The sequence below is a fragment of the Silurus aristotelis genome (genome assembly GCF_946808225.1).
Source record: "Silurus aristotelis genome assembly, chromosome: 2".
NCBI classification, from domain to species: Eukaryota; Metazoa; Chordata; class Actinopteri; order Siluriformes; family Siluridae; genus Silurus; species Silurus aristotelis.
The window spans coordinates 10,910,581-10,923,282 of record NC_139575.1 but is presented as its reverse complement, the minus strand read 5'-3'; the positions used below and the strand labels follow the sequence as shown (position 1 = coordinate 10,923,282).

At 37.8% G+C, this 12,702-nt stretch overlaps 1 protein-coding gene across 1 annotated transcript in view; it reads right to left on the bottom strand.

Moving 5' to 3' along the window:
• cachd1 (cache domain containing 1) overlaps positions 1-12,702 on the bottom strand; it is a 78,370-nt gene that overhangs the window by 19,595 nt on the left and 46,073 nt on the right. Inside the window, exons 4-9 of the mRNA XM_083565878.1 lie at positions 10,480-10,586; positions 5,225-5,351; positions 2,259-2,403; positions 1,646-1,862; positions 1,397-1,546; positions 63-296 (exon numbers count right to left, since the gene is read on the bottom strand). Of these exons, the coding sequence (XP_083422004.1) occupies positions 63-296; positions 1,397-1,546; positions 1,646-1,862; positions 2,259-2,403; positions 5,225-5,351; positions 10,480-10,586 (980 nt within the window). The remainder of the gene's footprint in view (positions 1-62; positions 297-1,396; positions 1,547-1,645; positions 1,863-2,258; positions 2,404-5,224; positions 5,352-10,479; positions 10,587-12,702) is intronic.

The window sequence follows — 12,702 nt, the reverse complement described above, 5'->3', positions numbered from 1 at the left end:
AAAACAATATGTATGTATTGCATTTGTATTGTAAATATGAGACACAGCACAAGCCAACTCACCATCACCCATCTGATCTGCGTAGGGCAGGCTGAAGGTGGCAATGTCAATCATGCGGTTGGGCAGGTTGATGTAGAAACGACCCACACTGGTCTCCAGGTTACTAAGTTGGTTCAGCACCATCATGCTGCCCTTCACCACAGGAAGTGAAGTACGATCCGAAGCACTGTATTTCGCAGAGTTCTGCTCCGCCAGGTCTCGCATAAACGCCAACTCCTTTAGACCTGTTACTCCCTCTGCATACAAAAAACATTGTTTTTAAATAATAATAATAATAATAATAATAATAATAATAAAAGGAAGAAGAACAACAGCATTACCAACTTAGATCCACAAACATTTGTCTCTCTACAAAGGTGCCAAATAAAGTCAATAGAAGACTACCAACATCCGCCCCACCCATAAGATGTGCTCCAAGCAGCAAAATCAAATCAAAAGTACAGTGTAATTGTTACTTAATTTTCAGCTTCTTAATTTTCCCCTGAATAAAACAGAAGATCTTTTTTGATTGCCTTTAGTGAATTGCTTTATATTTGCATTAGTTTTGAATGCAAATGAAGCTGAAGAAGAAGAAAAGCAGGTGGTTCCTGTAGCAAGGTTACAATCTTGTTTATGACTAAACCATGGATCTTTGCACCTCTGCCTACAGAAAGTAGTAGCTTGTAAACATGTTTAGATATGAAGACCTACAATAGCAAGTAACAGTGTATACAGATGGATGTTTGTGGAGTTTGGCTCATTGTTGTTTAATGCAATAAATAAGTGATACTGAGCGAATTGTCGGACGAAACAGGACTTTTCAAAATCCTTTTCCTCCCTTCTGATGTAGTAATTTGTCTGATCTTCGATGCGAGTTTCAGTCAGAGCTAGTGCACAATTCTGCTCTTCATACACTACCAAGCTAATCAAGTCCAATCATATTTCCGTCATCTACAACACAAAAAGCCCTCTGCGCACTTTCATGTCACCGAGTGCCCTTTGATGTATTCTGCTGCTTTTCTTTTTCTTCCTTTAGACATCCTGCATTTTAATTCTCCTAATGCCCAGCTAATGTATGTTAATAACAGGCTAATGCATGCAGAGAGAGGGCCAGGTGAGGAGGACAAAAGAGAGGGCTTTCTTATGACACACACACACACACACACACACGCTTACAGAAATCAGAGACAAAACGATGAAAAGAGTGAAGACTGAGCAAAATATTTGATAAAACTAAGAGCATGTATACGCATGCATACACAAATACACACATCAAAGCTACTCAGAGACTAAGATGAATGGGTCGGTGAAGTACAAGTCATAGTGGAGGGTAAGAAAAGGTTTGATGGTGTGTTACCGTTGATAAGAGCATAGGTGAGAATCATTACAGAGTTGTTGAGGTGCCGATTCTCCTCTTTAACTACGTTCAGAGTGGCTCTCTTCTCGTGTTCCGAGGAGTCTCGAGAGGTGACACCCGATGACAGGTAAATTATCACCATGTCAGTGTCTGGGACAGAGAAGGCAAAACAGATAGAAAGAAAAAACATTACTAAAGCTCGAAGAGAACCAGCTCAGCTTTAGGTTCTAGCTGTATCCCGTGTCTTACTGCTGTGGTGTCTGCCCATGCTGCTTGTGTTCCTCAGAAGCTGAAAGGCCTTCTGGAAGCCCATGGCATGCTGGGTAGCGCTGTCGGAGGACTTAATACTGTTGATAAACGAGCTCATCTTGCGTTTGGTCTCACTGGTGGCAGGAGACAGGAGGCTCTTGTAGCACTGGTCCAAGGAGCATGAGCGAACCGCATCGGCCACTGTCAACACAGAGATCTGCAGAGGAGAAAACAACAGGGCTACAGTAGGTCAGATTTCAGGACGAAAAAACATGAACACACAGTAAAGTAAAGGTCCATTTAAAACAAAAGCAATTAAAGAACTTCAAATATACTTTTTCTTTATTTTTTTTCATGTTTCTGGTTTTTTCTTGCAGAGTTTTTCTTGCTATTTCTTGCTACCTTTTGTATGAAATTCTTTAAACCCATTGATCTGAAATGCAAATATAACAATGCCAAATCTTGGCCATAGAGCAAAGTGGCACTAACTAACATTGTTGATTTTACATAGTGTTCTTGAGAATTAGAAAAAAAAAAACATCACAATAAATCAGAACTAACGTGTTCTTAGAAAGACATGACATGTACATGCTGTATGTTTGGATTTTCTCACTTTATCATGTTCGTCGATGGAGTTGAGGATCACAAGAGCGGCGTCGCGGGCGATCTGGAGCTGCGTCTCGCTGACCGAGGCACCGTGGTCGATAAGCACCACTACATGCTTCGACTGCGGCCTCACAGCGGTCACATACACAGGCCTGACAAAAGGATGGGAAAAAAAAAAAAGATGTAAAATCTTAATATTCAGGAAAGATCCTTTGGTTGATGAGGTGTTAAAATAATTAGCAAAGAAAAAGAGAGCAGAAAACACAGACACGACAAACACAGAAAAGCACCACTTATAAATAAAATCTGGACTGAAGTGAAGCACTCATGCTCCTCTATCTTTACATACAGCTGTTTTCTGTATATAGTTTTTGCAGTTCAATTAAATTTTATTTAGAAAAACTGTGTCAGTAAGTCGATGTGCAGAAATCCAGATCGATGAGCCAACCAGAGACGGTGGGAAGGAAAACCCCTTGAGATCCCTCTGCTAATCCCCTGTTTGCGAGGGTCTCAAAATCATTTTAAATGGTCATAAGCACAATCTTAAACAGTAATGTACAGCAAAATACTTTTTGTTAAATGTCTGTAATAAAAAAAAAATATATTATTTAAAAGATTTAAAGTATTATTAATTAAAGTAAATTTACATACACCAGAATTTCTTTTACTGATAAGAAGGGGATAAATGTAGCAAATATGATTTGGTTCTTTTTTTTTACATTATTTTGTCATGTAGGAGCAGGAATACATCTAGTTTAGCATTTCAATCAAAATGAATGAAAATTGCATTAGAATTTCTACAATGTATGGATGTAAAATGTGAATATGCATTTAGAATTGTGTGTGTACACAACTGCCACTATTTGTGCACAAAAACAACATTCATTCATACAGTTGAATGCACTCCTCTATGAGTGAAGGAAGAAAATGAGCAGGAAAAAAAACTAAGAGAGAACAAGACAAACAAAGAGCTACAAAAGCATAAAAAATTTTTTCCCAAAACTCCCACAGATCATTTCTGGTGAGCATTAATGAGGAAACCTCAGCATAGCAGGCAAATGCACAGAGCCGATTAAAGCAGTGAATAAACTTTAGAACTTTCTAAGAATCAAACCCCGACCCTGCCACAGAGCAAACCCCAGTGGACCTGCTGAACACCATGCTGGCATGTTTTCTGTGTTCTTACTACAGCGGAACAGCAGTGAAAATCTGTCAGACATTTCATTTGTTGTTTTTAGTGGCTACTTTGACATTTCTGGCCTGTACAATATGCTGTAAAAGTCTCAGTTTTATTAGACAAAAAAAAAAACAAAAAAAAAAAACTTTTGCTGTGTTGACTGCTGGACCTCAGGCGTGGTGTCTGCTATAAAAATTAATACATGCTTTGCTCTGTAAAACTGGAACCAAATAAAGTTCTTGCAAATAAATTCCCACCATGAAGGCTTCACTGCCATTGAACTTTATATAAAATAACATTTTTCGTTTAAAAACTGATCAGTCAGATTTTTTTCTTGTATGGCATTGCCCTAATGAATCTTTATTTTGTCACCTTTATTTAAAAAAAAGCATGTTCATGGAAACATAATTGTGCTTATTTGGGTTGTCCAAGCTAGAAACTTGTCTCAGGGAACTTTCTATACGCTGTAATATTGTTGTACATACATGAAATGATTCATTTTCCATCTGGCCCTGTGTATGTGTGACTCACTTTCCATCACTCTTGTCCTAGCAGACGGGAGTTGCTAAATCCACTAAAATGCACCAATTTATTCAGGAGATTTTGTTTATTGGGAATAATGACAAAACTCAACTAGTCACAAGCATTGATTGAGTTTCTAAACTACCTGCCTCAGGTGTGAGAACCTTGAAATTGCCTGATCTTGTTTACCTTGTTCTTGTTTACCTGGCTTAGTGTGTAGTCATAACAGATTAACAGACTGAGCTTGAGTTTTTCTTTACAAAACAAACGGACTGGATCTGTAGCTGATAGGCCTATACATGTTAAAATAAAATATTAAGATGGCTGCTTGTAGTATTATACAATATCATTCAATTATTCATCTTCAGCAAACACTCAAATATATCCTGGAATTGGAACCGGTCCATCTTGGGACTATTTAAAGTCACCAATTAATGTTTTCTGGAGGTGGATGGAAACTAGAGAAACAGCAGGAAACCCACAAGGACGCTGAGAGAACATGTGAAACTGCAAAAAAAAAAAAAAAAAAAAAAAAAAAAAAAAAAAAAAAAATGCTAAACCAAAAGTAACCTTAACCCAGTATTGACCCTGGAGCTATAAGATCAAAACTCTGCCCGCTGCACTAAAATGCTATAAAAGATTACAGATTACAATTATCTCAATCACACATTTGATTAAATTAAAACATACAGAATCTACCTGAATTCCTCTTAAACCACAAACATTAAAACACTTCATAGATTTCCCATTTTCTTACATACTTTTTCAAGACTTTTGCTATTAGTTTTAGTGTAGTTACTGAACAATATGCTACACTGGGATGTAAAAAACAGGGGAAAAAAAAACCCCATCTTGGTGTGGTTTTGAGTCTCTGAACAAAAGATCTTGATCTGGGCAACAAAGCTAAAAAACTATTCAATTATGCTGGAAAAGTTCCCAAAATGAGCAGGGAAAGTGTTTTTATGGGGGGAAAGTGTGATGTGATCCAAGTGATTATTCAAGCATATGGAGAGCATTTGTCTTAGGTTTCGTTCAGTTAAGTGGTCTAAATGCAAAACAAATAAAGACTGAGGCTTCATATTCCATGCTGAAGGAAACATGTGTGTGTGAGCTTCTGGCAGAAAAAAAAAAGAGTTCTGACAAGCTTTATTCTCAGATATATGTGGCTTTTTACTGAGATCTGTTGATAGGTGGTGTATGCTCAGCCTTTAACTCACTGCATCAGTGTGGTCAGATGTATGTGTGTGTGCATTTATATGTGTGTATTGCTGCACCTGCTCCTGTGCTCGTATGTGCTTTTGCAGTGGAACTTGTGAGCGGGGAAAACAGTGAAGATGCCCTCCTCGGAGCTGAAGTACTGCCACTTGATGCCGGGGTTTGACTTCAGGTTGTCGGCCAACACTAAAGCACACACAAGAAAAGGAGAGAGTTTATTAGCTGTTGATTTTTTTGTGGCAGCAATATATTCCATGTAAATAAAGTGTATAGTTTGATTTCCAGTGCTTCACAAACATTTCCTCAAAAGCTCCATTTTGATTGGATTAGTTTTACAGTGCGAGGTTGGACACAATGGAAAATATCTATAGGTTTTTAGCCCAATCCGAATCTGTCACATCAGTAAACTGTTACATTCAGGGGTATGAAAATAATACAATATACAACCCTTCTCCTGATTGATACCAGGGTCAGAATCAGAATCAAGTGGTATGCCATGCAGTGAGTTACTGTACAGTCATACAGTGACTAAAGATGTAAAGAAAAAATCCTACAGGAATAAAATGATATTTACTTAAAGTTAATCAGAAAAATTTAGTTGGTCGTCATGTTTCCTTTTACCTCCTAAAAAGTTTCTGATTATGATTTTTCCTATTTATATTGCCGTATTTTTGCATCAAGTAAGAAAAATAAGGGATTTATCTTGGTTTTATGTGTACGTAGGCTTGATATCCATTGTACATCTCTACCTGTATTGACATGGTGATAAAGATTCTATATTGATCTTGTGTTCAAAGTAGTTCAGCACCTTTTCTTATAATCCAAAGTCACTCCAGGAAGTACTCTTTTGTATTATCTCCCAAAACTAACCAAACATCATCCAGCTGGTTCTCAGGCCTCAGCTGCGACGCCCCTCACCCAGGCTGCTACAGTGCGGTACTCTTGGCGCATGGTAATGCCGCAGTGCTAATGAAGTGTGACGAGGCAGCCTGAGTGTGTTTTGCTTGGACATGCCCCTGGTTTGTGAGGCCCTGAGCCCAGATTCTTAAAGACAAGATCATCCTATCCAAACACCCCAATCACATCGCTCACACTGCCCTAAGTGTTTATTTAATCTGCATAAGCAGGAACAAGAAAGACAGGGTGAGGGACGAGTGCTAAATGACCCTCTACACCTGGAAAATAGTCATGGTAGAATATTAAAACACAGCTTTGGGTTCAAATAATGTTACTTATTCACTATATTTCAGTTTTCAGGGATGTGTGTATTCTTGCTAGAACAGGATAAAAAAAAAAGCTTATTTAAGGACCACACTGGGGAAAGATGAGAACTTATTATAGGAATATACTCTAGACATTCTGAATATTGTCCTTTAAGCTTTACAAGGTCAGTGTTTCCATAAAATCTTTTGTGAGATATAGAGGGATGGTATAAACTGCTGTACATGTTTGCAACCAATTCCTTTGTCCAGATGTTAGACCAAGAACAAAATCTCTTCTCTTCAGGGCTTATGTTATAAAACTCCAGTTAAAAAAAACAGTATTTCTGGTTTATTTTTGTTATGCTCATGTTCACATAAGGGGAAGGGCAACGTGACAAACCACAGTAACAAATGGTAGATGTGATTATACATATGTTTGCTGAATAGTGTAGGTTTTAATGATAAAACAGACATACAAAATAATTGTATAAAAATAAATACATGCAAATTAAAAGAGGCCGTGTAAAAATAAATAAATAAACAAATAATTGTGTACCCTTGCGGGTTCACACAATTTAAAACAAAAAAAAAATTCACCAATCAGAAGGTTCCGATCAGTTTTGTTATAAATGTATAGGCTAAACGCTGCATGCTAGGGATTCTTTGCATTCATTTACATCAGGTAAAATCTATTGTATTAAAGCAAACTCCTCTTCAGTTTAATATACAAAACTGTGTCAAGAAAAAATTGCTCTTATTTGCAAATGATCAAATACTTGCTTTTAAGATAGAACTTGGAAAATGAGGGACAATTTCCATAGTTTTTAACTAATAACTGTTTAAACTGTATATTAAAGTGTATTCATACATTTTATACAAAAACAAAATAAATAAATTAATAATAATAATAAATACATAAATCAAAAGAGTACACCTATTTATTGCTGATCTGAATAAAACGATCTATATGAGTTTGAACAATGTGGCCGATCAGCTGAATTTGCTAGCAACTAGCAAAAAGATGATGATCTAGTTGAATAGGTTTGCTAATAAACCTTTGAGGTGTATCTTCTTTGTGCATAGTACAAAATCGAATTATTTTAGTAGACATATGTTAAATTGCTAAATCCATACACTAAACTAAATAATTTGTACCGTGCAAAAACAAGAAATGTACAGCAGCCATGGATTCATGAGATCATAATACAAACTATGACTTATTGAGCACTGAGGCTGTGTGTAAACAGCATGTGTGGATTTATGATGTGTTCTCCAAAAGTACTGCGGTAGTTCACAGATGAACAAACAAAACCCTCAGGCTCTTCAGAAGGCTGAGTTTAGTTGTCTTAGGGGTGGGGCTCTATCTGCTTGTTTCTTAAAGAGAAACTGCTTAGGTCCTGTCACTGAGCAAATCTGTCCACCACTGGTGATTGCTTCAATCATGGGAAAGTATTCCTGTTTAATGAAGAGCAGACGTTTCCTAAACTACCCTTGGTATAGTTTAAGTACATTTCCACAAACTTCTAGAATGTCAAACATTTGTTTTAATGTCAGCAAACGGTTCCAGGTTCAGCATTTGAACCAACCAATGCCAGCCAAAATTCAGTCCATGAGAGTGAGCCACTTGTTTATTAGTGTAAAGCCATCTTAACTATATTATGGCTACACAGCCAAATTTAAAGACAAAAAAAAGAGAAGAGAAATGTGAAAAGGACTTATTTACAATGCCACTTGTACTAAACTTGAGTTTTTAACAGGAAAGAGAAGGCCAGACATATCCACCAGCACCCAGCACCATTAATCAGGACTCAGCATATAAACAGGAACTCTGGAGCATGTTGACAGTTTGAGGAATCATATACGTTCACTGCTTCACAACACTTAATCCTCCACTCAATGTTTAGAGAAGCTGAAAACCACCACCTCCATAAGCAAAAGGGCTTTATTTCCTCAATCCCTCCCTCAGGCTCCTTACCCTGCTCAGTCTTTCCGTTTCTTTACATGTTCTCCTCCTCCTAAGTCCTTTTGTTTTAGATAAGATGATGGTTTATATAGATAAAAATGTGCCTCTCGCTCCTGCTAATCTCTTACACCAGAGTAAAGTGAGCGAATGATGCTTTTCATTTACAGCTTTACATATCATGTGTGGCTTATATTCAAAATTATTTCAGAAATAAAAATGCCTGCACAATATAGTAGAAGTGTAGGACATGAACAGGAGCAAGAGGTGCATTCTATCTACATAAACCAAGATCCAGTCAGAAAACTAAAGGACTCCAAAAAAAAGGAGAAAGGGTAAAGAAATGGAATGATGGAACATGCTTAGGAAAGCTGGGTAAGAGATTGAATAAATGAAGAACTTTCTTCTTTGTAGCAGTTGCACCTCAACAGTCTATACTGAAATTTCAAGAGTGGGGAAAAATTTTTTTTATTTCGAGTTAGTTTTACTTTCTCATCATAAGTCGAATCGATATACATGTGAACATGCATCAGGGTGCCAATATAGAAAGCTTTAATTTAACCAAATTTTAGTGTGGTTCCTTTATTAATTCATTTGTGGGGGTTTTAATGTTAAAAAGTAACATTCCTTTCTAAACCATATTTAAAAAAAAGAATGATAATCAATACATTTTCAAGAAGCATCCTTACAACTAAATAAAAATCCACAATGTAAATAAATATAAAAATTAATTATTACATTTTAAAAAAAAAGACATTACAGACTTTATTTAGGTCTGAACACAACATTTATAAACGTATTTTGTTGCTTGCCTCATCTCAATCTGATCTAAACACACACACACACACACACACACACTACACGCACAGTCATGGGTAAACGTTTTGCACTGGAACATTGTTTAAACGCCTCTGAAACGTTATACATTAAACCTGGGTGTACATTAACTAATATTAAAAACACACATGACATTCAGAGTAATGAGACTCCCATTAATTTACAAAGCGAGCCTTATAATATTAAAACCTTTCCCATCCTCCCTCTCTGTAAGCACTCAGTTTCTGCTCTATTTGTCGACATCGTCTCTGACATCACCTCATTTATCTCCTCACTCACACCCTGGTTAAGTGAGTCCCGAGCCTCATTTCATCCGAGAATGACACTCGTGTATGACAGCCGAAAGTGTACTAGAGCACTCTGGGGGGAAATAAACACGTCAAGAGGCAAGGAGGAGAGAGGGAAGAAGAGGGGAGGAGAGAGGGAAGAAGAGGGGAGGAGTGTGTAGAGAGAGAAGACAACATCGAAGAGTCACTGATTCATCAGAAAGAAGGTTGGATCCGTCCTGTCTGCTTTTCCCGATGTCAGGTCTCTACAGTTTCCTAAGCACTGTTTAAACTAATGACACACAGACATACTGGTGATATCTTTCTTTCTCTCCCTGTCTCTCCCCCTCTATCTCTCTCCCAGTCTTTCTCCCCATCTCTCTCCCTTCAGAAAAAAAACAACATTGTGAAGGAAGATGATTTGGGCTGGGTTTGGCTGGAGAGAGCAAGAATGTGGCTGAAGCTAAATGGGAAAGGAACGATGCCAGACACTGGAGCATTCGCAGATCACTGCAGCTCGAACGAACATCTGTGTGACTACTTTAAATATTTGTTTCGAAGATACTTAAAGCTAAGAGCTTTGCTGCTCAGAGAAGCATGTAGTCATAAATATATGACAACGAGATGAAAAGAGCTCCTAAGACAGATCAGAAGATAAAGTTTTTATTTTCTCTATGAAAGGCAATAGAGATATGTCTGTACTTTTGCGAGTGCACACACGGCATAACCATATGCACAATAACAAAAAAAAAAAAAAAAAATTATGAAAACACTTCCTAAATGGAGGAATGTGATAGTACAGGGGTCATTCAGACAAATATAGTGCGAACGTGTGTTTGTGCATGTGTGTGTGTGTGTGTGTGTGTGTGTGTTGGGGGGGGAGATGCACACAGTATTGGTTTATTCTATCAAAATTTTTTTTTTTTTACAATCGAACACATGCAGGTATCTGCTTTAAAAACTGTTGCCATAGCAGCAGGTGGCCAGATGGAAATGAACATTCCGTGTACAATTTGTGTGCACGCGTGTGTATTCGCTGTTGTACTCACCAGAATTGAGGTCTCGTCCTGGGTTGAAAGCTCGGCTGTTGACGTTAGGGGAAAGTCGATCGCAGCTGATGGTCTTTGACACGTTTGTGTTAAAATTTCCATCAAACCTGCAAACAGAAGAAACAAGAAATAAACTGAGCCATTATACATTTTATTTGACAAAAGGCTACACATACAGATGCTCAGAAATTCCCCAAAAAAACAAAGAAAATGTTTGTTAAAAAACAAACCAAGTATCATATGTATGTGGCTACTTCTAACATGTAAAATTACTAAAAGTACAAACGTGATTTCTCTGAAGTATATGCACTTTATGAAATAAAAGTGTGTAGACACCTGACCGTAATTCACAGTCACATGTGCTTTTTAAACAACCCATTCCACATTTAGTCCGCATTTGCTGTTATGAAGTTACAATCACCTCCACTCTTTCGAGGAAGATGTTCCACTAGATTTTACAGTGTGTTCAATCAGCTACAAGAGCAGTATTGAAATCAGGTACTGATTTAGGGTAAGGAGGTCTGGGGTGCAGTCAGCAATCAAATTCATCCCATGAGGGTTATAGCAGGCCACTCAGGCCCATGCACGCCAAACCATAGCTTTATGGATCTTGCATTAAACTCACTCTGGAAGAGGTTTGGGTCTCCTAGTTTAAGTGGAGGGAAAAAATGTAATGTGTCTGCACCCAAAGACAGCCTATAGAACTGTGTCTCTAACTTTGTGGTGACAGTTTGGGCAAATATGGCTGGAAAAGTTAGGTGTCCCAATACTTTTATCAAAATAAAATAGGGACTAAATGTGGACTGTGTATCTGTCAGGTGTCCAGAAAAGTGCATTAAATGTAAATTATTTTAAATGTATATCATTTTTATTACTGGATTTTTGGCTGAAGGTGAACTGAAGTCATGTATCTGCTTGACCTTTTTTGACCTGTGATATTGCCACATGATTGGCTACATATAGACTGATTAAAGCAGTGGAGTTTCTGGTGTTTGAAATACAGTGGTCAGTGAGGGTAATTTCTGAATTATAGAATAAATGTTTAACATAGAGGTCTTCCTGAATGAAATCAGTCACAAGCAGACGTACACAACCCAAGAGTGTAACATAAATCCTGGTCTCAAGATCCAACACAGCTGTGAGTGAGTGAGAATGTTTATTCACACCACACTGTTTGTGTGTGTGTGTGTGTGTGTGTGTGTGTGTGTGTGTGTGTGTGTGTGTGTGTGTGTGTATGAGAGAGAGAGAGAGAGAGAGAGAGAGAGAGAGAGAGAGAGAGAGAGAGAGAGAGAGAGAGAGAGAGAGAGAGAGAGAGAGAGAGAGAGAGAGAGAGAGAGAGAGAGATGGGGTTTCACAGCTGTTTCTCACCATCTTATGGAAAACTCATCTCGGGAGAGTTCAGTGTCTCTTCGGGATCTCTTCCAATTCTGTCACCAAAACCTTTCTTTCCTTACTTGAAGCTTTTTACATTTACGCCATTCAGCAGATGCCCTTATCCAGAGTGACACGCACAAGTGCTCAGCTTCCTTCCTTGCTCTACCTGCATCACTACCTCAAGCGATGTACCTCTCTCTTAAATCATCCAAATTCTCCCTTCTGTCCTATTTCACTCCTTTCACGCTTTCTTGTCTACCAGAACCCTCCCCTCGCTGCCTCTCCTCTGCCCCTCGCTGCCTCATGATTGACAGCTGCTGTGATGTGCGAAGTGCTTTGAACTTCAGACATTTAATTCCCACCAGGCTCTTGTCATTAGTATTCTCCTTCAACACACTTTTTTATTTTTTTTACGAGTAGGAAGCTAGGCAAATTCGGTAGATAAAAAAATAATAATACATTTGCAAACGCTTTGATTTGAACATCAGAACATTGAGGAAGGGAGGAGGCAGAGAGGATGCTGAAGCAACTGACACAGAGCAAGACAGTGGGATTGAGAGTGCTCTATTTTCTCCTTCATCACTGGTTTTAGGTCGATTTGCAAATAAAGTGCTAAATAAAACATGCGAGAAAGCAAGAAATTAAAATAAATAAATACATGCAGCAGTCGTTAAACTGATGGAACATTATCATATAAAGCATTATATTACATTAAGAAACATATGGACTGTATTTACAGCATTACTTTACATACTATATTATCAGGTTTGTCTATCCTTGTACTCTTTCAGAAAAAAGAAATCAAAATACAAATCAAAATTCTTATTAAACCTATTTATTTTTTGGTGA